Source organism: Neophocaena asiaeorientalis, unplaced genomic scaffold (assembly GCF_003031525.2).
Source record: "Neophocaena asiaeorientalis asiaeorientalis breed wild unplaced genomic scaffold, Neophocaena_asiaeorientalis_V1.1 scaffold198, whole genome shotgun sequence".
NCBI classification, from domain to species: Eukaryota; Metazoa; Chordata; class Mammalia; order Artiodactyla; family Phocoenidae; genus Neophocaena; species Neophocaena asiaeorientalis.
In genome coordinates, this window is record NW_020175221.1 from 7,559,139 (window position 1) to 7,585,882 (window position 26,744).

The 26,744-nt window shown below is 38.9% G+C and overlaps 1 protein-coding gene across 1 annotated transcript in view; it reads right to left on the reverse strand.

Annotated features, from left to right (window-relative positions):
- MTREX (Mtr4 exosome RNA helicase) overlaps nucleotides 1–26,744 on the reverse strand; it is a 133,354-nt gene that overhangs the window by 91,758 nt on the left and 14,852 nt on the right. The window contains exons 6-7 of the mRNA XM_024765343.1: nucleotides 4,047–4,221; nucleotides 2,851–2,941 (exon numbers count right to left, since the gene is read on the reverse strand). Of these exons, the coding sequence (XP_024621111.1) occupies nucleotides 2,851–2,941; nucleotides 4,047–4,221 (266 nt within the window). The remainder of the gene's footprint in view (nucleotides 1–2,850; nucleotides 2,942–4,046; nucleotides 4,222–26,744) is intronic.

Consider the following 26,744-nt stretch of genomic DNA (forward strand, 5'->3'; position numbering starts at 1 on the left):
ACTGTTATATCTTCTTCTTGGATTGATCCCTTGATCATTATGTAGTGTCCTTCTTTGTCTCTTGTAATAGTCTTTATTTTAAAGTCTATTTTGTCTGATATGAGAATTGCTACTTCAGCTTTCTTTTGATTTCCATTTGCATGGAATATCTTTTTCCATCCCCTCACTTTCAGTCTGTACGTGTCCCTAGGTGTGAAGTGGGTCTCTTGTAGACAGCATATTATATATGGGTATTGTTTTGGTATCCATTCAGCCAATTGATGTCTACTGGTTGGAGCATTTAAACCATTTACATTTAAGGTAATTATCAATATGTATGTTCCTATTACCATTTTCTTAATTGCTTTGGGTTTGTTTTTGTAGGTCTTTTCCTTCTCTTGTGTTTCCTGCCTAGAAAATCTCCTTTAGCATTTGTTGTAAAGCTGGTTTGGTGTTCCTGAATTCTCTTAACTTTTGCCTATCTGTAAAGGTTTTAATTTCTCCATTGAATCTGAATGAGATCCTTGCTGGGTAGGGTAATCTTGGGTGTAGGTTTTTCCCTTTCATCACTTTAAGTATGTCCTGCCACTCCCTTCTGGCTTGCCGAGTTTCTGCTGAAAAATCAGCTGTTAACCTTATGGGGATTCCCTTTTATGTTATTTTTCCCTTGCTGCTTTTAATATTTTTACTTTGTATTTAATTTTTGATAGTTTGTTTAATATGTGTCTCAGTGTGTCTCTTTGGGTTTATCCCGATGGTAGTCTCTGTCCTTCCTGGACTTGACTATTTCCTTTCCCATGTTAGAGAAGTTTTTGACTATAATCTCTTCAAATATTTCCTCAGTTTCTTTCCTTATCTCTTCTTCTGGGAACCCTATAATTTGAATGTTGCTGCATTTAATGTTGTCCCAGAGGTCTCTGCAACTGTCCTCAAGTCTTTTCATTCCTTTTTGTTTATTCTGCTCCCTGGCAGTTATTTCCACCATTTTATCTTCCAGCTTACTTATCTGTTCTTCTACTTCAAGTATTCTGTTATTGATTCCTTCTAGAGTATTTTTAATTTCAGTAATTGTGTTGTTCATCACTGCTTGTCTGCTGTTTCGTTCTTCTCGGTCCTTGTTGTTTCTTTTATTTTCTCCATTCTGTTTCCGAGATTTTGGATCATCTTTACTATCATTATTCTGAATTCCTTTTCAGATAGGTTGCTTATGTTATCTTCATTTATTTGGTCTTGTAGGTTTTTACCCTACTCCTTTGTCTGTTACATATTCTTTTGCCATTTCTTTTTTTTGTTTTTTGGATGGGTGCTGCTGCATTCCTGTCTTATTGGTTGTTTGGCCTGAGATGTCCATCACTGGAGTTTGCAGGCAGTTAGATAGAGCTGGTTCCTAATGCTGCGATAACCACCTCCGGGAGGCCTCACTCAGATTGATATTCCCTGTGGTCTGAGATTCTCTGTTAGTCCAGTGGTTTGGACTTGGAGCTCCCACCACAAGAGCTCGGGCCCAACTTCTGGCCTGGGAACCAAGATCCTGCAAGCTTCATGGTGCAGTTAAAAAAAAAAAGAAAAAAGGAAAAAGAAGCAGTACAATATCAAGAATAAAAAAGAAAATAAAATCAGAAAGATAAAGGTATATTAGGAAAAACAAAACTATAATTGAAATAACTGCAACAAGGTGAAATAAAACCACAGCAGAAGGAAAAAAGGGGGGGTGGACAACAAGTCAAAAGGAGAGATCACTAACAAAGTATAAAGAATAAAATAAAATTAGAAAAATAAAAGATTTATTAGGAAAAATAAAAATAGAAAAGAATCAACAGCAGAGAAATAACAATGTAAAACAGAACCCCAATCTAAAAGAGGAAAAAGGAAAAGAAAAAAAAAAAGCCTTGGCTATGCGGGCGCAGTTTAGGTAGGGGGTGGAACTTAGGTAGTGGCAGCATTTAGGGTGGGGTGGGGCCTGTGCAGAAGGGGAGAGGCAGCATGTCGAAAGGAGGGCCTCTGGAGTGTGGGGTTCAGGAGTTAGGAGGTAGGGCCCTGACTGAGGGTGTGTGGGTGGGATTGAGGCCCAGCTCGTTGGAGGGGTTCTCCAACTGCAGAAGTAGGGCCCTGGCTGGGGTTATAGGGTCGGGGCTTGGGCTCTGTGCTGTAGATGGGAGGCTCCAAGGGCAGAGTATTAGGTCCGGGAGCCCTAAATGCTTCCTGGTGCCTAAGTGGACAGGGAAAACATTGGCCCCGTTCCCTTCTGTTCTTTCGCGCCCCTCCCCCACCGTCTCCCCTGGGGTCTCCCCCATTGCCACTGGACCCCTAATCGTGGGTGGGTCCTGCTGGGTGCAGGAACTCCTTCTCTCCCCCAGCCACCCCTCAGGGGTGCCGTCCCAGAGCTCCGGGCTTTACTTTTGCTCCCCCTTTCCTCCCTCCCACTCCCTAAGGACCCACGTGGCTGGAGGGAGACTAGGTGGGCAGAGGATCAGGCCCGGGATCTCAACAGGTTCCTGGGGGTCCAGCTAGGCAGGGGAAACCTGGCCATGATCCCTTTTGATCCTCTGCCCTCCCAATGGTTCCCCAATTTCCCGCAGTGGGCGTGGGATCCCTTCCCCTCCCCAAGCCGCCCCTCAGGGATGCCAGTCCTGTCCTGCCTCCACTTCTCCTCCCACTTCACTCCCCCCACGCCCCACATCCTACACAGTCACTGGGGTTTCCTCGTGTGCCTTAGGTGTCCATGGTCCCCCACTGGTACCTGGTAGATGCCCTAGGTGTGAGGAGATGCGAATTCCGCGTCCTCCTAGTATGCCATCTTGACTCCGCCCTACCTAATGCCATTCTTAAATAAAATACATGCTCACATCTCAACAACACTACAGAATATACCTGAATCTCTCATGTAATGAATTTCATCAAATATGACCCAAGCAACTTCTCGCATAACTTCAGAACCTCTGTACAGCATACTTCTCAAAATCTAAAGAAAAAGGAGAAGATTTAGCAGGATTCTGACATACCAAAAGCTCTTCTATCTAACAAGAAATTTTGGATATTCTTTTTTAATGGAGAGATTAAAATAATTTTGGGAGATACATATCTCTTAAATACATAATATTCCTTCCCTAAATCCAAAATAAATGACTTCTCAAGTAAGTAATCAGATATAATCCATGGAAACAATTATCATCTCCATATCCATATATCCTGAATAAGAAGCCACTTCCTTGCATGTACAGCACTTAACCCAAGACCTACACTTGCTAGAATACGAGAATAACTTGAAGTTATCTTCTATCTAACACAATGGATCTTATACTGTTATCCATTTTTTCTACCTCATCTTACCAGTATGAATACTTTCTAACAACCGTTATTCTGATTTCTGAGTTAAGACATCTTCCACGGATGGAAGAAAGTTTTGAGAATGGAAAATAAACTTACTTTAGGCACCAAGATGAAAAGTGAGCAATGCTTGTGGGTAACTCTAAAAGCCAGACGCTAATTTACGCTCTCTAGTGTACCATGTCTTTGTAGAATGCAATGATATAATTCAAGCATGTACAAAAGTACTTAGTAAAGACAGCTAATAGTGTCCAAAATGTAAGATGTTACAAAGATATGCAAAACTTAACTGTGATTATGGAAAGAAGCTAAACATAACTGGGTGTTTAAAAAAGTTAGTTATCTATTTGTATCAACACTCAGATACAGAAAAAAAAAATCACACAGAACAAGGAGCCACTACATATTCGAAACTATGTACTGAAATCCTTGAAATTATACAAAACCATCAAATTACTTTCAAGTCACTGATAATACACCTTTAAAAACATTTTGTGAAGAAAAAACTGCACCTATATTATGACAAATAACAGAAATATTGGTAATTTACAACTAAATTCAATTACTAGAACTTGTTTTAAGATGAACTCTATCCCTTTCAAGTAAATCTACTCAGACAGTAAAATGTTACATTTTTATTGATACAGAGCAAGTAATAAAACATTAGCTGTTTTAACTGAATAACCACATTAATTAAAAGGAAAATTAATTTAATTAAATTGAGACACCATATAAATTACCTCTGTGGTCATAACAAGACAAGATGCCGTAGGATTAATAGTAACATCTCCAGTCATCAGACCAACATCTTGAAATTCTTCATACATTTCACGGTATTTCTGGTTACTCAGGGCCTTAATTGGGCTAGTAAATATTACACGCTGTTTTTCCCTTAAGGCCAATGCAATGGCATATCTAAAAATGTGAAAACAAATAAGAATAAAGAATTTACAAAACCATGTCTTTAGAAGTATGTGATTTAAAAAATTCTATTTAGTGTCCAAACTTTCCCTAATTACGTATCTTAAATAGACTTTGCAGAATATTAATGTCTTATTCTATTTACTTTCAACAAACTATAATAATAGTAATAATGATGATAAATGTGAAGAATAGTGGTCTAAATGAATAAGAACGTTTTAAACTCTGGTCTCTTGGAGTTAATGTAACTTAATTACTAATACCAATGGATTACTTAATGGTTATTACCCTATTTCTTGGAAGTAAAACACATTTGTTTCTCTAGATGGGCCTCCAAAAGTTTACAGAGCCTCTGCCTGTTAATTTATACATACACAGAGTATAAATACTTAGGAAACAGTGGAAATTGAGTTTGAGTTTCACAAATAAGTTAATGCATATGTATTCTCTCCCCACATGTATTAGTTATCAAGTCTGTCCTTTGTTTGTTAGTTTAAATAAACAGCTCTGACCTTTTTTTGGTCGGCAAGTCTTTTCTTTTTTAAAGACTTATTTATTATTTAAATTTTTAATTTTATTTTTGGCCATGTTGGGTCTTAGTTGCAGCAAGCAGGATCTTCACTGAGGTGTGTGGGCTTCTCTCTAGTTATGGTGTGTGGATTTTCCCTTCTCTAGTTGTGGCATGGAGGCTCCAGGGCGCATGGGTTCCAGAGTGCACAGGCCCTGTAGTTTGCGGCACACAGGCTCTAGTTGAGGTGCATAAACTTGGTAGTTGTGGCATACAGGCTCAGTTGCCCTGTGGCATGTGGGATCTTAGTTCCCTGTCCTGGGATCAAACCCACGTCCCCTGCATTATAAGGTGGATTCTTTACCACTGGACCACCAGGGAAGTCCCATCAAGTCTGTCCTTGAATGGAAATTAAGGCAGGTTCCAATAGTTCTTCTGCAGAGATGAATAGAACGCAACATAGTTTTTCCTTTTTGAAGAAAATTCAGCAGAGTTAAGTAAAAACAGATCATGAAATCAGGATTAAGCTTAGCAGCATGGTAGATCCTCCTTACTTAAGATACAGTTCCTATCCACAACAGGCTTATAATCTATTTGGGGAAATAAAAATATGGGATTTCCCTGGTGGCACAGTGGTTGGGAATCTGCCTGCCATTGCAGGGGATACAGGTTCTATCCCTGGCCCGGGAGGATCCCAGAGGCTGCGGAGTGGCTAGGCCTGTATGCCACAGCTGCTGAGCCTGTGCTCTGGAGCCCATGAGCCACAACTGCTGAGCCATGTGCCACAGCTGCTAAAGCCCACGCGCCTAGAGCCCATGCTCTGCAACAAGAGAAGCCAACACAGTGAGAAGCCTGCACACCTCAATGAGGAGTAACCCCCACTTGCTGCAACTGGAGAAGGCCCGCACGTGCAGCAACAAAGACCCAACGCAGCCAAAAATAAATTAATAAAAATAAATTAATTACTTACAAAAAAATTTATCCCAACCACGCCCCCAGTGAAATAAACAATTAAAAAATTAAGTTGTCCAAACATAATCAAATATGAATAGTAAGAAACATATATGAAAGAGAAAAGAATATACAGATGCTACAAAAAATTAGAAGATATAAAAAGAAACAGGAAAGTGATCAATGCTTAAGAAAAAGAAGCAGTCACAAGAAACTGAGTGGGCCCAGATGTTGGACTTAGCAGACAAAGACTTCAAAAAAGCTATAACAGGGCTTTCCTGGTGGCGCAGTGGTTGAGAGTCCGCCTGCCGATGCAGGGGACACGGGTTCATGCCCCGGTCCGGGAAGATCCCACATGCCGCAGAGCGGCTGGGCCCGTGGGCCATGGCCGCTGAGCCTGCGCATCCTGAGCCTGTGCTCCACAACAGGAGAGGCCACAACAGTGAGAGGCCCGCGTACCGCAAAAACATGTCCAAAAAGTGTAAGGAAACCATGTTCTAAGAATTAAAGGAAATAGGACAATGATTCAACAAATAGGAAATCTCAACCGACACCTGAAACTATAACAGCGTAACCAAATGAAAACTCTACAGATGAAAAGTACAATAATTGAAATGAAAAATCCACTAGGTGGCTCAAGAGCAGATCTGAGATGGCAGAACAAAGTATCTAAATATGAAGATAGATCAACAGAAATTATCAAATCTAAAGAGAGAAATAGAAGAAAAATAAACAGACACTCAAAGATCTATGCGACAACCTCAAGTGTCCAAACATAAGTTCCAAACTGAGAAAGACGCAAGATAAATATTTGAAAAATTAACAAAAAAACTTCCTAGATTTGTTTTAAAAAACATTATAGATACCACAAGCACAATGAACCCAAGCAGGAATAACTTTGGAATCACACCTAGAAACTTTCAGAGTCAAACTGCTGAAAGTGTTCAAAGCAGCAAGAGAAAAACAACTCAAAACATACAAGAGAATACCATCATAATTAAGGCTTACTTCTGATGGGAAATAATGCAGTAGAATGAAACAATGTCAGCCAAATGAGTATCCAATGTTGAAAGAAAAAAAACTGTCAACCAAGAATTACATATTCAGTGACATTATCCTTTCAAAAATAAAAGCAAAATAAAGACATTTACAAATACAAGACTGAGTAAATTTACTGCTAACACATCAACCCCAGAAGAAATATTCTTTAAAAATTCTTTAACTCGAATACAGAGAAAAGGATAGAGTTCTAAAAATGATAAATATGTGGGTAAATACAAGACTGTATAGGGTTTGTGCTTCTCTTTTATTCAATTAATATTTTTAAAAACATAAGACTGTTTAAAGCAAAAACATTATTTTAACATTGCATTACACTGGATTTATAACGTATAGTTGAAATATATGTGACAAAAATAGCAGAAAAAAAGGAGGAAGAAATATTAGAGCAAGGTAACAATATTTTACAGAAATGGTGGCTGTGATTTAGTTAAAAATGTATACTGTAAGCCCTTGAGTAATCACTAAAAACATAACTCAAAGCTAAAAAAAAAATCTCAAGAGGAATTAAAATAATATACTAAAAAATGTTTGTTAAATATAATAGAAGCCTGTTAAGACATGAGACACATTACTGAAAAACAACAAAATCAACCACATCAATCATTAAATTAAATTATTAAAATCATGAAGTATCTTCTCCAACCACAAAGAAATTAAATTAGAAACCAAAACAGAAAGGTGTATGGAAAATCACCAAATGCTTGAAAAGTAACCATAAGAGGAAACCAAGAGAAACTAAAAAATGAATTGAATTAAAAATAAAATGTAACTACCAAAATTTATGGGATGCATGTAAAGCAGTACTAAGAGAGAAAATTATAGTTTTAAACACATTAGACAGGAAGAATAATGTAAAATCAATCTAATTCCACTTTAAGTAATTCCTTGATAGACACAGATTACCAAAACTGACTCAAGAAGAAAGCAAACTGAGTTAGGAATTAAAAAATCTTCCCATGAAGAAAAGCCTAGGTGGTTTAGATGGCTTCATTAGTAAATTCTGTCAAACATTTAAAGAGAAAATACCAAAACTACACAAATCCTTTCAGAAGACAGACCAGGAGGGAACGCTTCCCAACTTATATTATCAGGTCAGTATTAACATGGTATCAAACCTAGACAATGACCTTGTAAGAAAAGAAAATTACACACCAAAATCCCTCATGAAGATAAGATTCAAAGATATTCCAGAACAAAATATGCGCAAACTGAAACTGGCAACATCATATAAGATGATCATCTGCCATAAACAACCAGGTTTATTTCAGAAATATAAGGATGGTTTAACAAAAAACAGATGTAATATATCACATTAACAGAGTAAAAAGCAAATACCATATCCTAGCCTCTATAGATGGAAAAAAGATTTGATAAAATACAATGCTTCTTTTTTAATCCTCAATACACTTATTTTTCCCAGCTTTATTGAGATATAATTGACATGTATCACTGTGTAAGTTTAAACTATATACTGTAAGATTTGTTACCCATATATATTGTGAAATGATTACCATAATAAGGTTAATTAACGTCTCCATCACCTAATTACCTTTGGTTTTTTTCTGGTAAAAACATTTAAGATCTACTCTCTTAGCAACTTTCAAGTGTATAATACAGTATTTTTAAAGATAATAACCAAACTCTAAATTAGATTCCCAAAACTTACTCATTTTGTAACTGGAAGTTTGTTTCCTTTTATCAATATCTTCCTACTTCCTCCACCCCGTCCACCCCAGCCCCTGGCAACCATCATTCAACTCCGTTTCAACGCGTTCAGCTTTTTTAGATTCCAAGTGAAAGTGAGATCACACAGTCTTTGTCTTTCTCTGACTTACTTGACTTATGATGCTCTCAAGGTCCATTCATGCTGTCACAAATAGCAGGATTTCCTTTTTTTGATGGCTAAATAATTTTCCATTGTGATCAACAGTGTGTGTGTATATGGATATAGACAGACAGATATCACATTTTCTTTATCCACTCATCTGTTGATGGACATAAGTTGTTTCCTCGTCTTGGGTATTGTGAATAATAGGAATGCAGATATCTCTTTGAGATACTAATTTCATTTCCTTTAGATATATATCCAGAAGTGGGACTGTTGGATTATACTCTTATTTCTAATTTTTTGAGAAACCTCCACACTGCTTTCCATAGTGACTGTACCAATTTGCATTCCCACAACAGTGCACAAAGGTTCCCTGTTCTTCATATCCTTGCCAACACTTGTTATCTCTCGTCTTTTTGATAACAGCCATTCAAATAGGTGTTTTTAAATTTTTTCATTTATTCCCAACTAAGAATAGAAACTTCCTCAAAAAAAAATATATATATATGAGAAAATATTTGTGATACTGGGATAGGCAAAAATGTCTTACGTATTGACATCAAAGCATAATCAATCAATCCATAAAAGAAAAAACTGAGCTGAACATCAAAATAAATATCTTTTGTTCTACAAAAGATACCATTAAGATAGTTTAAAGAATTATTTATGATGCAGTAAGACCAACATCTCAATTGTAAAAATCAGCGAAAGACTGAAATAGATATTTAAGATAAGCACAGGAAATTGATACTTAACATTTTTAGTCATCACAGAAATTCAAAAGCACTATGAGACATTACTATATACCCACTAAAATAGGTATAATCAAAAAAAGATAATGACAAGAGGTGGTAAGGACATAGAGAAACTGGCACCCTCATCCATTATCGGTAGGAACACAAAATGGTACAGCCACTTTGGAAAACAGTTTGGCAATTTACTGAACAGTTAAATATATATTTGCCATAAACCCCAGCAATTACAGGTACTACCCAAGAGAAATAAAAACATGTCCACACACAGACTTGTACATGAATGTTTATATCAGAACTACTCACAATGGTCAAAAACACAAAACAACTCAAATGTCTATCAACTGAATAGGTAAATAAAATGTCAGGTATCCAAAAAATGTAATACTACTTATAAATAAAAAGAAATGAACTAGTGATATATACAACATGAATGAACCTCAAAAATGTTATTCTGAACAGGGGAAAAAAAACACAAAAGACTCCACATTACATGATTTCATTTACATGAAACTTCTAGAAAAGGCAAAACTATTTAGACAAAGCTGATGAGTATTTGCCTAGGGTTGGAGGTGGGAGTAGGTTGAAAGCAAACACACGTAACAAAACCGTATGTATGGAAGTATAAAACTGGAGAGGGTTGCACAACTGTACAAATTTATTAAAACTCACTGAACTGTATACTTTAAATGGGTGAATTTAATAATATTTAAATTACATACTAATAAAGCTTTCAAAAAAAGCTTTGCATAAAATAAAAAAAACACCAGGGCCAGAAAACTACTCAATTACATAAATAATCTGGTACCAAAATGTTAACCCTAGCACCAGATTTATAAATAAAATATTATACTTGCTACAGTTACCAGCTAAAGCTGGAGTTTACCTTAAGTCCTTGAATCCCTAGGGGAAATCTTTATCTGAGATCCATGAACCACTCCCTGAAATTATAAAATATGGTATGTACATACAAATATATACCCCATCACATTTTTTTATTGAGGTAAAATTCATACAACATAAAATTAACCATTTTAAAGTGTACAATTCAGTGGCATTTAGTACATTCACTATGTTGTGCAACCACCACCTCTACCTGATTCTGAAACATAATTCTCATCCTTCCCAAAACCCCATACCCATTAGGCAGTTACTTTTTGCTCCCCTCCTCTCAACATCCCCTGGCCTCCACCAATCTTTCTGTCTCTAGGAATTTACCTAAGATATTTCACATAAATGAAGTCATATGGGATATTTCACACAAATGGAATCACACCTACTGAGTCTGGCTTCTTTTACTCAGCATGTTTCTGAGGTTCACCCACACTGTAGCATGTATCAGTACTTCACTGCTGTTACAGCTGGGTAATATTTCATTGTACAGATAAACCAGATTTATTTATCTATTCATCAACTGATGGACTTCTGGGTTGTTTCTACCTTTTCACTACTGTGAATAGTGCTGCTATGAACATTCATGTGTAAGTATCTGTGTATCTGTTTTCAATTCTTTGGAGTAATATACCTAGGAGTGGAATTGCTGAGTCATATAGTAATTCTACATTTAACTTTTTGAATAAGTACCAGACTGGTTTCCACAGCAGTCCTCACCAGGTTTTCAAAGGTGTCTACAAACCTGGTGAATTTCTTAAACATCTCTTTATGTTCTCCTAACCCAGAGTATGAGAGCAGGTTTCAGCATATACATGAAAATTTCCCATACTGAAAATCAGTCTGCTTTTGTAGGAAAAATGAAAGCAAAGTTACACTAATGCCCAGCATCTTAATGACTATATATGTTGCCTTGAAATGGATAATGCACCAAACCACTGTACACTTTTCTAAGTGAGATAAAATAACTGAACTAAAAATAGTCAAACCTCTTCTATATTGGTGCCTTAGGAGGAAACTAACTTCTGACTTCAGCACCTTCTGAAAAGTGGACCAATAAAAGAATTAGTCCTACTCCACTGGATAGAACTAAGGCAGTACCTGACCATAATGTGTCTGAATCTTGGAAACAGATCAAGACTAATCTGCAATTGGCTGATGCCATTAGAATGAAAATCTAAGATCCAAAGCTTCACTTGTCTAACTCCCCTGCAAAGAGAAAAATTTTGAGTTACACCTAAGCCAAGGCCTGGAAAGACTAATATACAATAACTAGATAGGCCCTGACTATCCCAAAGGACAATATTCCAGAACTCATGAAATATATCCGCCATTATGCCAAGGTAAAGGCAATGATGAATAGGGAGACTGGAGCCATTTTTAAGTTTCCTTCCTCTATGATCTTCTTTACTCTTTAGGTGGTCACTATTAAGAATACCTAATTCAGGGCTTCCCTGGTGGTGCAGTGGTTGAGAATCTGCCTGCCAATGCAGGGGACATGGGTTCGAACCCTGGTCTGGGAAGATCCCACATGCTGTGGAGCAACTAGGCCCGTGAGCCACAACTACTGAGCCTGCATGTCTGGAGCCTGTGCACCGCAACAAGAGAGGCCGCGATAGTGAGAGGCCCGCGCACCGCGATGAAGAGTGACCCCCGCTCGCCACAACTAGAGAAAGCCCTTGCACAGAAACGAAGACCCAACACAGCCAAAAAACAAAAACAAACAAAAAAAAAAACAGAATACCTAATTCAGCTGCTCAATAGGAAAGCTATAATTTCTCCATAATGAAGAAATAAAATATATTATAAATTATTAATAGTTAACCTGCAAACTCAAATTGATTTTCGAAAAGATGCCAAGACTGAGGGGAAAAAATAGTCTTTCAACAAATTCTGAGACAACTGGATATCCATATGCAAAACAATGAAGTTGCACCTACAAAAATAAAAAGCCCTCAAAATGGATCAAAGAACTAATATAATAGCTAAAATTACAAAACTCTTAGAAGAAAATATAGGTGTAAATCTTTGTGACCTTGATTAGGCGACGGTTTCTTATAAATGACACAAGCAACAAAAGAAAACAGATGAACTGCACTTCGTCAAATTAAAGACACCTGTACCTGAAAGAACACTCAAGAAAGTGAAAAGATGACCTATAGAATGAGAGAAAAATTTTGAAAATCATACATCTGACAAGGAACTAGTATCAGAATACAAAACAACTATCACAATTCAACAAGACAACCCAATGAACAAGTAAAAAAAGACTTAAGCAGACGTATCTCCAAAGACATAAAAAGGCCAAAGAGCACATTTAAAAATGTTCAATATCATCAGTCATTAAGGAAGTGAAAATCAAAACCACAATGAGATATCGCCTCACACCTGACAGAATGGCTATCATCAAAGAGGCAAGAAACAAGTGCTGCTGAGGATGAGGACAAAAGGGAACCTTTGTGCCCAAGCGCCCATCAATAAATGAATGGATAAAGATGTGGTATATGCATATCCAATGGAATATTACTAAGCCATAAAAAATGAAATCTTGCCATTTGCAACAACATAGATGGACCTAGAGGGTATTGTGCTAAATGAAATAAGTCAGACAGAGAAAGACAAATACTGTATGATTTCACTTGTATGTGGAATCTAAAAAACAAAACAAATGAACAAACACAACAAAATAGAAACAGTTATAGAAACAGAAAACCAACAGGGAGTCACCAGAGGGGAGGGTGGTGAGGGGAGGAAAGAAATAGGTAAGGGAGATTAAGAGGTAAAAACTTCCAGTTGCAAAATAAATGAGTCATGGAAATGAAACATACAGTATGGGGAATATAGTCTAATAACTATGTAATATCTTTTTATGGTGACATATTGTAACCAGACTTATTGTGGTGACCATTTTGAAATGTATGGAATTATCAAATCACTATGCTGTGTAATAGGAACTAACATAGTGTTACAGGTCAATTACACTTCAAAATAAACTTAGAGAAAAAGAGATCAGATCTACGGTTACCACAAGTTGGGGTGGGGGTGGGGGTTGGGATGAAGATGGTCAAAAGGTAGAAACTTCCAGTTATAAGTAATAGGGATGTAACGTACAATACAATAAATATAATTAACACTGCTGAAGATTACATTAAAAAGTTGTTAAAAGAGTAAATCCTAAGAGTTCTTTCTCATGACACGAAAAAAATTTTTTCTATTTCTTTAATTCTGTATCTATATGAAATGATGGATGTTCACCAAACTTATTATGATAATTATTTTATGATGCATGTAAGTCAAATCATTATGCTGCAAACCTTAAACTTACACTATGCTATATGTCAACTCTATCTCAATAAAACTGGAAAAAAAATAATTTAAAAATAAACTTCACATGATCAGAATCTAGAAACAATGTACATAATATAGGATTATACTAATACCCACAGAACCTTAATCTTGTCTAGAAATAAGTAACATCATTGTGCTTTTTATCTTTCTGGAATTCTTTTCAGAAACCTAATTAGTTCACCTTTAAAAATGTTTTACATTATTCTAACTTGTATTATGCTGAAAATTCACATTAAAAAGTTTTTACTTAAAACAATCATAAAATAAATTTACTGTATAATCAGTTTTTAAAAAAAGGTAGTAACAAGTGTTGGCAAGGATATGGAGAAATTGAAGCCCTCATAAAATGACGGTGGGAAAATAAAATGATGCAGCTGCTGTGGAAAACAGTTTGCTGGTTCCTCAAAAAGTTAAACATGGAATTAAACATGACCCAGTAATTCCATTCCTAGGTATATACTGAAGAGAAGTAAAACCATGTGTTCAAACAAAAACTTGTACATAAATGTTTCCAACAGCATCATTCATAATAGCCAAAGAACTGCGAATACTCATATATCCCATAAATTGATGAATGGATAAACAAAATGTGGTATATTAATACTACACAATTAATCAGCCATAAAATATTAATCAGTCATAAAATACAATTCAACCTGGATGTATACTACAACACAGATGAACCTTAAAATCATTATGCTTAGTGAAATAAAACAGAAACAAAAGGTCACATACTGTATGATTCTATTTATATGAAATGCCCAGAAAAGGTAAAGTCATACAGAAAGCAGACTGGGGGCTGAAAGGAACTGGGTCTAAGGAAATGCGGAATGACTGATTAATGTGTACATGGTTTCTTTTTGCCATGGTGAAGTTGTTCGCAAACTAGAGAGTAGTGACAGCAGCACATATGAAGGAAAAAAAGTTAACCCACAAAAGCCTATCTACAACAGATTGCAAAATCCCATCCACGTGAAAGAGCACAATCCACTTTCATAATGGCCCGGTCCTCTCAAACTTTAATGGACATATGAATCAGCTGGTGATCTTGTTAAACGCAGATTATGATTCAGTAGTTTTGGGGTGGGTCCTGAGATTCTGCCTAATAAGTCTGTAGGTGATACTCATGTATCTAGTGCAGGACCATACTTTGAGTAGCAAGACTCCAGAACTGTGGTCTTTAAATACAGTTTAGAAGAAAAGATACCTATCAAAAAATTTAAAACACAGGCAATATATGTGTATTTATTTACAAAATTAGATAACTACTGTAGTAACAGAGAACACACATTAAAAATAATGTAGAAAATACTTACTTCCAGCACAGACTAACAAGGAGTGGCTTTACCTATCCACCTGAAACAACTACAAAACATGACAAAATATATGAAACAATGATTTCAGACACTGAATAAAAGCACAGTAATCCTTGAGAAAGTAGAAGCAAATGAGGTAATTCCAGATTACTGTCCACAGAGTTTCCAAGTCACAGTTCCAGGATATGGAATCTGGAGGTTTCCCTAAGTTAAGCAGACAGAGGTGGGAGCCTGGGGAGGCCATGGCAGCTACACTGCAGTGGAAAATAACCAGAGAGGAGAGAGCTGGACAGAGGGAAAGCTCTGAACATCTGCTGAGCACTCCTGTGTTTTCAAGTAAGTAATAATCAGTGAATAAGTGTTAGGAAACAACTCAAAGCCAGGGGGAAACCAACCAAATGAAGCAGAGCCAAAAATAACCAGATCTTCACAGGGCTGAGAGTTGTTCAGGTTCCCACTGGTCATGGTGGAAAAATTCATAATTCACAAGATACTGGCTAGAATACCAAAAAATATATTAAATAGTGGAGAAAATTAGCCGTAGATCATATGCTACTCTAGCCCTGCCTAAAATCATCACAAACACAAGCCCTGAAAGGATTACATTTTTTTCCAAGAAATTATACCCCAGAAAAAAGCTCAAGATGTTAATAGAAAGGGACATTCAAGATGGCAGAAGAGTAAGACGTGAAGAACACCTTCCTCCCCACAAATACATCAGAAATACATCTACATGTGGAACAACTCCTACAGGAGCCTACTGAACACTGGCAGAAGACCTCAGACCTCCCAAAAGGCAAGAAACTCCCCACGGACCTGGGTAGGGCAAAAGAAAACACAGAGACAAAAGAATTGGGGGCTTCCCTGGTGGCGCACTGGTTGAGAGTCTGCCTGCCGATGCAGGGGACACGGGTTCGTGCCCTGGTCTGGAAGGATCCCACATGCCGCGGAGCGGCTGGGCCCGTGAGCCGTGGCTGCTGAGCCTGCGCATCCGGCGCCTGTGCTCTGCAACAGGAGAGGCCACAACAGTGAGCGGCCTGTGTACCGCAAAAAAAACCCAAAAAGAATAGGGACAGGACCTGCACTAGTGGGAGGGAGCTGTGAAGGAGGAAAAGTTTCCTCACACTAGGAGGCCCCTTCACTGGCAGAGATGGGGGGTGGATGGGGGGAGGTTTGGAGCCACAGAGGAGAGTGCAGCAATGGGTGCAGAGGGCAGCGGAGAGATTACTGAAGAGGATCAGTGCTGACCAGCACTCACCAGCCTGAGAGGCTTCTCTCCTCACCTGCTGGGGTGGACGGGGGCTGGGAGCTGAGGCTCTGGCATCAGAGGTCAGATCCCAGGGAGAGGACTGGGGTTGGCTGCGTGAATACAGCCTGAAGGGGGCTAGTGCGCCACAGCTAGCCGGGAGGGAGTCCGGGAAAAAGTCTGGAACTGCCGAAGAGGCAAGAGACTTCTTCTTGCCACTGTTTTGTGGTGTGCAAGGAAAGGGGATTCAAGGCACCGCCTAAACTAGATTCAGAGACAGGCGTGAGCCGTGGCTATCGGCACAGACCCCAGAAATGGGCATGAGACGCTAAGGCTGCTGCTGCTGCAGCCACCAAGAAACCTGTGTGCGAGCACAGGTCACTACCCACACCTCCACTCCCGAGAGCCTCTGCAGCCAACCACTGCCAGGGTCCCGTGATCCAGAGACAACTTCCCCCGGGAGAACACACGGCGTGCCTCAGGCTAGTGCAACATGATGCTGTACTAAGCCGCCACAGGCTTGCCCCGCATTCCGTACCCCTCCCTCCCCTCGGCCAGAGTGAGCCAGAGCCCCTGATCAGCTGGTCATTTAACCCCGTCCTGTCTGAGTGGGAACAGACGCCCTCAGGCGACCAACACGCAGAGGCAGGGCCAATCCAAAGCTGAACCCCAGGAGCTATGTAAAAAAAGAGAAGAAAGAGAAATCTCTCCCAGCAGCCTCAGGAGCAGCGGATGAAATCTCCACAATCAACTTGATGTACCCTGTATCTGTGGAATACCTGAATAGACAAAGAATCATCCCAAATTGAGGCAGTGGACTTTGGGAGCAACGATATATATATTATGTTCCTTTTTCTCTTTTTGTGAGTGTGTACGTGAATGCTTCTGTGGGTATTTTGTCTGTATAGCTTTGCTTTTATCATCTGTACTAGGGTTCTGTCTGCCCCCTTATTTTTCCTTTCTTTTAGTTTAGTTTTAGTGCTTTTTATCATTGGTGGATTTCTTTTTTGGTTTGGTTTCTCTCTTCTTTCCCTCTTTTGTTTTTTGTTACTTTTTTTTTTTTTTTTTTTTGCGGTACGCAGGCCTCTCACCACTGCGGCCCCTCCCGCTGCAGAGCACAGGCTCTGTAGGCGCAGCGTCAGCCGCCATGGCTCACGGGCCTAGCCGCTCCACAGTATGCGGAATCCTCCCAGACCAGGGCATGAACCTGCGTCCCTTGCATTGGCAAGCGGACTCCCAACCACTGCACCACCAGGGAAGTCCTGTTTCTTGTTATTTTTTAATAATTATTTTTTATTTTAATAACTTTTTTTTTTTTTACTTTCTTTCTTCTCCCTTTTATTCTGAGCTGTGTAGGTGATAGGATCTTGGCGCTCTGGCTGGCTGTCAGGCCAGTGCCTCTGAGGTGGGAGAGCCGAGTTCAGGACATTGGTCCACCAGAGACCTCACAGCTCCACATCATATCAAATGGCAAAAATCTCTCACAGATCTCCACCTCAATGCCAAGAGCCAGCTCCACTCAAAGACCCAAACTACAGTGCTGGACACGATATGCCAAACAACTAGCAAGACAGGAACACAACCCCACCCACTAGCAGAAAGGATGCCTATAATAAGGTCACAGACACCCCAAAACACACCACCGGACATGGACCTGCCCACCAGAAAGAAAAGATCCAGCCTCATCCAGCAGAACACAGGCACTAGTCCCCTCCACCAGGAAGCCTACACAACCCACTGAAGTAACCTTAGCCACTGGGAGCAGACACCAAAAACAATGGGAACTACGAACCTGCTGCCTAGGAAAAGGAAAGCCCAAACAAAGTAAGTTAACCAAAATGAGAACACAGAGAAACACACAGCAGATGAAGTAGCAAGGTAAAAACCCACCAGTCCAAATAAATGAAAAAGAAACAGGCAATCTACCTGAAAAAGAATTCAGAGTGATGATAGTAAAAATGATCCAAAATCTTGGAAATAGAAGTCCAGGAAGCGCAGAGAGCCCCATACAGGATAAAAACAAGGAGAAACACTCGAAGACACATATTAATCAAACTATCAAAAATTAAATCAAAAGTAAAAATATAAAAAGCAGGAAGGGAAAAACAACAAAAAACATACAAGAGAATCCCCATAAGGTTAACAGCTGATTTTTCAGGAGAAACTCGGCAAGCCAGAAGGGAGTGGCAGGACATATTTAAAGTGATGAAAGGGAAAAACCTAGAACCAAGATTATTCTACCCAGCAAGGATCTCAATCAGATTAGACGAAGAAATTAAAACCTTTACAGACAAGCAAAAGCTAAGAGAATTCAGCACGACCAAACCAGCTTTACAACAAATGCTAAAGGAACTTCTCTAGGCAGGAAACACAAGAGAAGGAAAAGACCTACAAAAACAAACCCCAAACAATTAAGAAAATGGGAATAGGAACATACATATTGATAGCTACCTTAAATGTAAATGGTTAAATGCTAAAACCAAAAGACACAGACTGGCTGAATGGATACAAAAACAAGACCCATACATATGCTGTCTACAACAGACCCACTTCAGACCTAGGGACACAAACAGACTGAAAGTGAGGGGAAAGAAAAAGATATTCTAAGCAAATGGAAATCAAAAGGAAGCTGGAGTAGAGATGCTTATATCAGACAAAACAGACTTTAAAATAAACAGTGTTACAAGACACAAAGAAGGACACTACATAATGATCAAGGGATCATTCCAATATATAAAATTGTAAATATTTATGCACCCAACATACGAGCACCTCAATACCTAAGGCCTCAATACCTAAGGCAAATAAATGCTAACAGCCATAAAAGGGGAAATCGACAGTAACACAATCATAGTAGGGGACTTTAACACGCCACTTTCACCACTGGAGAGATCATCCAAAATGAAAATAAATAAGGAAACACAAGCTTTAAATGATACATTAAACAAGATGGACATAATTGATCTTTATAGGACATTCCATTCAAAAACAACAGAATACACTTTCTTCTCAAGTGCTTATGGAACATTCTCCAGGATAGATCATATCTTGGGTCACAAATCAAGCGTCGGTAAATTTAAGAAAATTGAATCATTTCAAGTATCTTTTCCAACAACAATGCTATGAGACTAGATATCAATTAGAGAAAAATATCGGGAAAAAATACAAACACATGGAGGCTAAACAATACAGTAGTTAATAACCAAGAGATCACTGAAGAAATCAAATAGAAAATCAAAAAATACCTAGAAACAAATGACAAAACACAATGACCCAAAACCTATGGGAAGTGGTAAAAGCAAGTCTAACAGGGAAGATTATAGCAATATAATCCTACCTGAAAAAACAAGAAACATCTCAAATAAACAACCTTACACCTAAAGCAATTAGAGAAAGAAGAACAAAAAAACCCCAAAGTTAGCAGGAGGAAAGAAATCATAAAGATCAGTTCAGAAATAAATGAAAAAGGAATGAAAGAAACAAAAGCAAAGATCAATAAAACTAAAAGCTGGTTCTTTGAGAAGATAAACAAAATTGATAAACCATTAGCCAGACTCAGCAAGAAAAACAGAGAAGAAAAATCAAATCAATAAAATTAGAAATGAAAAAGGAGAAGTAACAACTGACAATGTAGAAATACAAAGGATCATGAGAAATTACTACGAGCAACTACATGCCAGTAAAATGGACAACCTGGAAAACATGGACAAATTCTTAGAAAAGCACAACCTTCTGAGACTGAACCTGGAAGAAAAAGAAAACATAAACAGACCAATTACAAGCACTAAAATTGAAACTGGGATTAAAAATCTTCCAGTAAACAAAAGCCTAGGACCAGATAGCTTCACAGGCAAAATCTATCAAACATTTAAAGAGCTAATACCTATCCTCCACAAACTCTTCTAAAACATAGCAGAGGCATGAACACTCCACAACTCGTTCTATGAGGCCACCATCACCCTGATACCAAAACCAGACAAAGATGTCACAAAGAAAGAAACTACAGGCCAATATCACTGATGAACATACATGCAAAAATCCTCAACAAAATACTGGCAAACAGAATCCAACAGCACATTAAAAGGATCATGCACCATGATCAAGTGGGATTTATCCCAGGAATGCAAGGATTTTTCAATATACACGGAAATCAATCAATGTGATAAACCATACTGACAAACTGAAGAATAAAAACCATATGATCACCTCAACAGATGCAGAAAAAGCTTCTGACAAAATTCAACACCCATTTATGATAAAAACCCTCCAGAAAGTAGGCACAGAGGGAACTGATCTCAACATAATAAAGGCCATATATGACAAACCCACAGCCAATATCGTCCTAAATGGCGAAAAACTGAAGCCATTTCCACTAAGATCAGGAACAAGACAAGGGTGCCCACTCTCACCACTATAAAAGGAATCCAAAGAAATAAAGAATCCAAGAAATAAAAGGAATACAAATCAGAAAAGAAAAAATAAAGCTGTCACTGTTTGCAGATGATATGATGCTACACATAGAGAATCCTAAAGATGCCACCAGAAAACTACTAGAGCTAATCAATGAATTTGGTAAAGTAGCAGGATACAAAAATTAATGCACAGAAATCTCTGGAAATCCTAAAAACTAATGATGAAAAATCTGAAAGAGAAATTAAGGAAACACTCCCATTTACCACTGCAACAAAAAGAATAAAACACTTAGGAGTAAACCTACCTAAGGAGACAAAATACCTGTACGCAGAAAACTATAAGGCACTGATGAAAGAAATTAAACATGATACAAACAGACGGAGAGATATTCCATGTTCTTAGATTGGAAGAATCAACATTGTGAAAATGACTCTACTACCCAAAGCAATCTACAGATTCAAAGCATTCCCTATCAAACTACCACTGGCATTTTTCACAGAACTAGAACAAAAAATTTCACAATTTGTATGGAAACAGTGAAGACCCCGAATAGCCAAAGCAATCTTGAGAATGAAAAACGGAGCTGGAGGAATCAGGCTCCCTGACTTCAGACTATACTACAAAGCTACAGTAATCAAGACAGTATGGTACTGACACAAAACCAGAAATATACATCTATGGAACAGGATAGAAAGCCCAGAGATAAACCCACACACATATGGTCACCTTATTTTTGATAAAGGAGGCAAGAATATACAATGGAGAAAAGACATCCTCTTCAGTAAGTGGTGCTGGGAAAACTGGACAGCTTCATGTAAAAGAATGAAAGTAGAACACTCCCTAACACCATACATAACAATAAACTCAAAATGGATTAAAGACCTAAATGTAAGGCCAGACACTATAAAACTCTTAGAGGCAAACATAGGTAGAACACTCTATGATGTAAATCACAGCAAGATCCTTCTTAACCCACCTTCTAGAGAAATGGAAATTAAAACAACAAAAAAACGGGACCTAATGAAACTTAAAATCTTTTGCACAGCAAAGTAAACCATCAACAGGATGAAAAGACAACCCTCAGAATGGGAGAAAATATTTGCAAACAAAGCAAATGACAAAGGATTAATCTCCAAAATTTACAAGCAGCTCATGGAGCTCAGTATCAAAAAAACAAACAACCCAATCCAAAAATGGGCAGAAGACCTAAATAGACATTTCTCCATAGACGATATACAGATTGCCAACAAACACATGAAAGGATGCTCAGTATCACTAATCATTAGAGAAATGCAAATCAAAACTCCAACGAGGTATCACTTCACACCAGGCAGAATGGCCATCATCAAAAAATCTACAGACAATAAATGCTGGAGAGGGTGTGGAGAAAAGTGAACCCTCTTGCACTGTTGGTGGGAATGTAAATTGATATAGCCACTAAGGAGAACAGTATGGAGGTTCCTTACAAAAGTAAAAACAGAACTACCATACGACCCAGCAATCCCACTACTGGGCATGTACCCTGAGAAAACCATAATTCAAAAGGAGTCATGTACCACAATGTTCATTGCAGCTCTATTTACGAAAGCCAGGACATGAAAGCAAGCTAAGAGTCCATCGACAGATGAATGGATAAAGAAGATGTGGCATATATATACAATGGAATATTACTCAGCCATAAAAAGAAACTATATTGAGTTATTTGTAATGAGGTGGATGGACCTAGGGTTTCTCATACAGGGTGAAGTAACTCAAAAGGAGAAAACCAAATACTGTATGCTAACACATATATATGGAATCTACAAAAAAACCAAAAATGCTTCTAAAGAACCTAGGGACAGGACAGGAATAAAGATGCAGATGCAGAGAATGGACCTGAGGACATGGGGAGGGGAAAGGGTAAGCTGGGACAAAGTGGGAGAGTGGCATGGACATATATACACTACGAAATATAAAACACAAAGCTAGTGGGAAGCAGCCACATAGCACAGGGAGATCAGCTCGGTGCTTTGTGACCACGTAGAGAGGTAGGATAGGGAGGATAGGAGGGAGATGCAAGAGGGAAGAGATATAGGGATATATGTATAGCTGATTCACTTTGTTATAAAGCAGAAACTAACAAACCATTCTAAGTCAATTATACTCCAATAAAGATGTTTTAAAAAAAAAAAAAGATGTTAACAGAAATGCAAAAATATTCATCACCCAAGGAGGAAAAGGTCACAATATCCTGGCAGGCATTAAAAAATAATCAGGTAAGCAAAGAATGAGGCAAATAGAACCTATAATAATGAGTAAAAATAAATAAATAAAAAGGCATCCAAAAATGAGACAGAAAATATAAAATAGTAAACAAGGATATTCAAAGTTACTATAGTATAACAATATTCTATATATTGAAGAAAATTGAAAAAAGATAAAACAGCATGTTTTGGGGGGGGACAAGGGGAAGATGGCGGATGACTAAGATGCGGAGATCACCTTCCTCCCCACACCACAAACACATCTACAACTCCTACAGAACACCTACTGAACGCTGGCAGAAGACCTTAGACCTCCTAAAAGGCAAGAAGCTCCCCACGTACCTGGGTACGGCAAAAGAAAAAGAATAAACAGAGACAAAAGGATAGGGACGGGACCTGCACCAGTGGGAGGGAGCTGTAAAGGAGGAAAGGTTTCCACACACTACGAAGCCCCTTCGTGGGCGGAGACTACGGGTGGCAGAGGGGGAAAGCTTCGGAGCCGCGGAGGAGAGCACAGCAACAGGGGTGCGGAGGGCAAAGCATAGACATTCCCTCACAGAGGATCAGTGCTGACCAGCACTCACCAGCCCCAGAGGCTTATCTGCTCAACCGCCGGTGCGGGCAGGGCTGGGAGCTGAGGCTTCGGCTTCGGTCAGAGCGCAGGGAGAGGACTGGGGTTGGTGGTGTGAACACAGCCTGCAGGGAGTTAGTGCAGCACGGCTAGCCGGGACAGAATCCGGGGAAAAGTCTGGACCTGCTTAAGAGGCAAGAGACTTTTTCTTCCCTCTGTTTCCTGGTGCGCGAGAAGAGGGGATTAAGAGCGCTGCTTAAAGTAGCTCCAGGAACGGGTGCGAGCCGCAGCTAAAAGCGCGGATCCCAGAGACAGGCATGAGATGCTAAAGCTGCTGCTGCCGCCACCAAGAAGCCTGTGTGTGAGCACAGGTCACTATCCACGCCGCCCTTCCGGGGAGCCTGTGCAGCCTCCCACTGCCAGGGTCCTGGGATGCAGGGACAACTTCCCCGGGAGAATGCACGGTGCGCCTCAGGCTGGTGCAACGTCATCTGCCGTCGCAGGCCTGCCTCACACTCTGTGCCCCTCCCCCCACCCCTTCCAGGTCTGAGTGAGCCAGAGTCCCTGAAGCAGCTGCTCCTTGAAGCCCATCCTGTCTGAGCGAAGAACAGACAGGCGACCTACATGCAGAGACAGGGCGAAATCCAAAGCTGAGCCCCTGGGAGCTGTGAGAACAAAGAAGAGAAAGGGAAATTTCTTCCAGCAGCCAGAGAGGCAGCAGATTAAAGCTCCACAATCAACTTGATGTACCCTGCATCTATGGAATACATGAAGAGACAACAAATCATCCCAAATTGAGGAGGTGGAGTTTGAGAGCAAGATTTATGATTTTTTTCCTCTTTTCCTCTTTTTGTGAGTCTGTATGTGTATGCTTCTGTGTGACATTTTGTCTGTATAGCTTTGCTTCCACCATTTTTCTTAGGGTTCTATCTGTCCGTTTTTTTTCTTGATAATTATTTTTTATTTTAATAACTTTATTATATTTTATCTTACTTTATTTTACTTTATCTTTTCCTTCATTCCTCCCTCCCTTCTTTCTTTCTTTCTTTCTCTCTCTTCTCCCTTCCTTCCTTCCCTCTCTCTCTCTCTTTCTTTCTACTAATTCTTTCTTTCTACTTTTTCTCCGCTTTATTCTGAGCCGTGTGGATGAAAGGCTGTTGGTGCTGCAGCCAGGAGTCAGTGCTGTGCCTCTGAGGTGGGAGAGCCAACTTCAGGAGACAGGTCCACAAGAGACCTCCCAGCTCCAGATACTATCAAATGGCGAAAATCTCCCAGAGATCTCCATATCAACACCAGCACCCAGCTTCACTCAACGACCAGCAAGCTACAGGGCTGGACATCCTATGCCAAACAACTAACACGACAGGATCACAACCCCACCCATTAGCAGAAAGGCTGCCTAAAATAATAATCAGTCCACAGACACCCCAAAACACACCACCAGATGTGGACCTACCCACCAGAAAGACAAGATCCAGCCTCATCCACCAGAACACAGGCACTAGTCCCCTCCAACAGGAAGCCTACAGAACCTACTGAACCAGCCTGAGCCACTGGGGACAGACACCAAAAACAACGGGAACTACGAACCTGCAGCCTGCAAAAAGGAGACCCCAAACACAGTAAGATAAGCAAAATGAGAAGACAGAAAAACACACAGCAGATGAAGAAGCAAGATAAAAACCCACCAGACCAAACAAATGAAGACGAAATAGGCAGTTTACCTGAAAAAGAATTCACAATAATGATAATAAAGATGATCCAAAATCTTGGAAACAGAACAGAGAAAATGCAAAAAACATTTAACAAGGACCTAGAAAAACTAAAGATGAAACAAACAACGATGAACAACACAATAAATGAAATTAAAAATACTCTAGAAGGGATCAATAGCAGAATAACTGAGGCAGAAGAACGGATAAGTGACCTGGAAGATAAAATAGTGGAAATAAGTACTGCAGAACAGAAAAAAGAAAAAAGAAAGAAAAGCACTAAGAACAGACTCAGAGACCTCTGGGACAACATTAAACACAACAACATTTGAATAATAGGGGTTCCAGAAGAAGATTGAAAATGAAAGGGACTGAGAAAATACTTGAAGAGATTATAGTTGAAAACTTTCCAAAGAAATAGTTAAGCAAGTCCAGGAAGCACAGAAACTCCAATACAGGATAAATCCAAGGAGAAACACTCCAACACACATATTAATCAAACTGTCAAAAATTAAATACAAAGAAAACATATCAAAAGCAGCAAGGGAAACACAACAAAAAACATACAAGGGAATCCCCGTAAGGTTAAGAGCTGATCTTTCAGCAGAAACTCTGCAAGCCAGAAGGGACTGGGAGGACATATTTAAAGTGATGAAGGAGAAAAACCTGCAACCAAGATTACTCTACCCAGCAAGGATCTCATTCAGATTTGATGGAGAAATTAAACCTTTATAGACAAGCAAAAGCTAAGAGAGTACAGCACCACCAAACCAGGTTTACAACAAATACTAAAGGAACTTCTCTAGGCAAGAAACACAAGAGAAGGAAGAGACCTACAATAATGAACCCAAAACAATTAAGAAACTGGGAATAGGAACATACACATTGATAATTATCTTAAGTGTATATGGACTAAATGCTCACACCAAAAGACACAGAATGGCTGAATGGATACAAAAACGAGACCCATATATATGCTATCTACAAGAGACCCACTTCAGACCTAGAGACACATACAGACTAAAAGTAAGGGGATGGAAAAAGATATTCCATGCAAATGGAAACCAAAAGAAAGCTGGAGTAGCAATTCTCATATCAGATAAAATAGACTTTAAAATAAAGACTATTACAAGAGACAAAGAAGGACACTACATAATGATCAAGGGATCGATCCAAGAATAAGATATAACATTTGTAAATATTTATGCACCCACCATAGGAGCACCTCAATACATAAGGCAAATACTAACAGCCATAAAAGGGGACATCGACAGTACCACATTCATAGTAGGAGACTTTAACACGCCACTTTCACCAATGGACACATCATCCAAAATGAAAATAAATAAGGAAACACAAGCTTTAAATGATACATCAAACAAGATGGACTTAATTGATATTTATAGGACACTCCATCCAAAAACAACAGAATACACATTTTTCTCAAGTGCTCATGGAACATTCTCCAGGATAGATTATATCTTGAGTCACAAATCAAGCCTTGGTAAATTTAAGAAAACTGAAATTGTATCAACTATCTTTTCCGACCACAACACTAGGAGACCAGATAGCAATTACAGGAAAAGATCTGTAAAAAATACAAACACATGAAGGCTAAACAATACACTACTTAATAACGAAGTGATCACTGAAGAAATCAAAGAGGAAATCAAAAA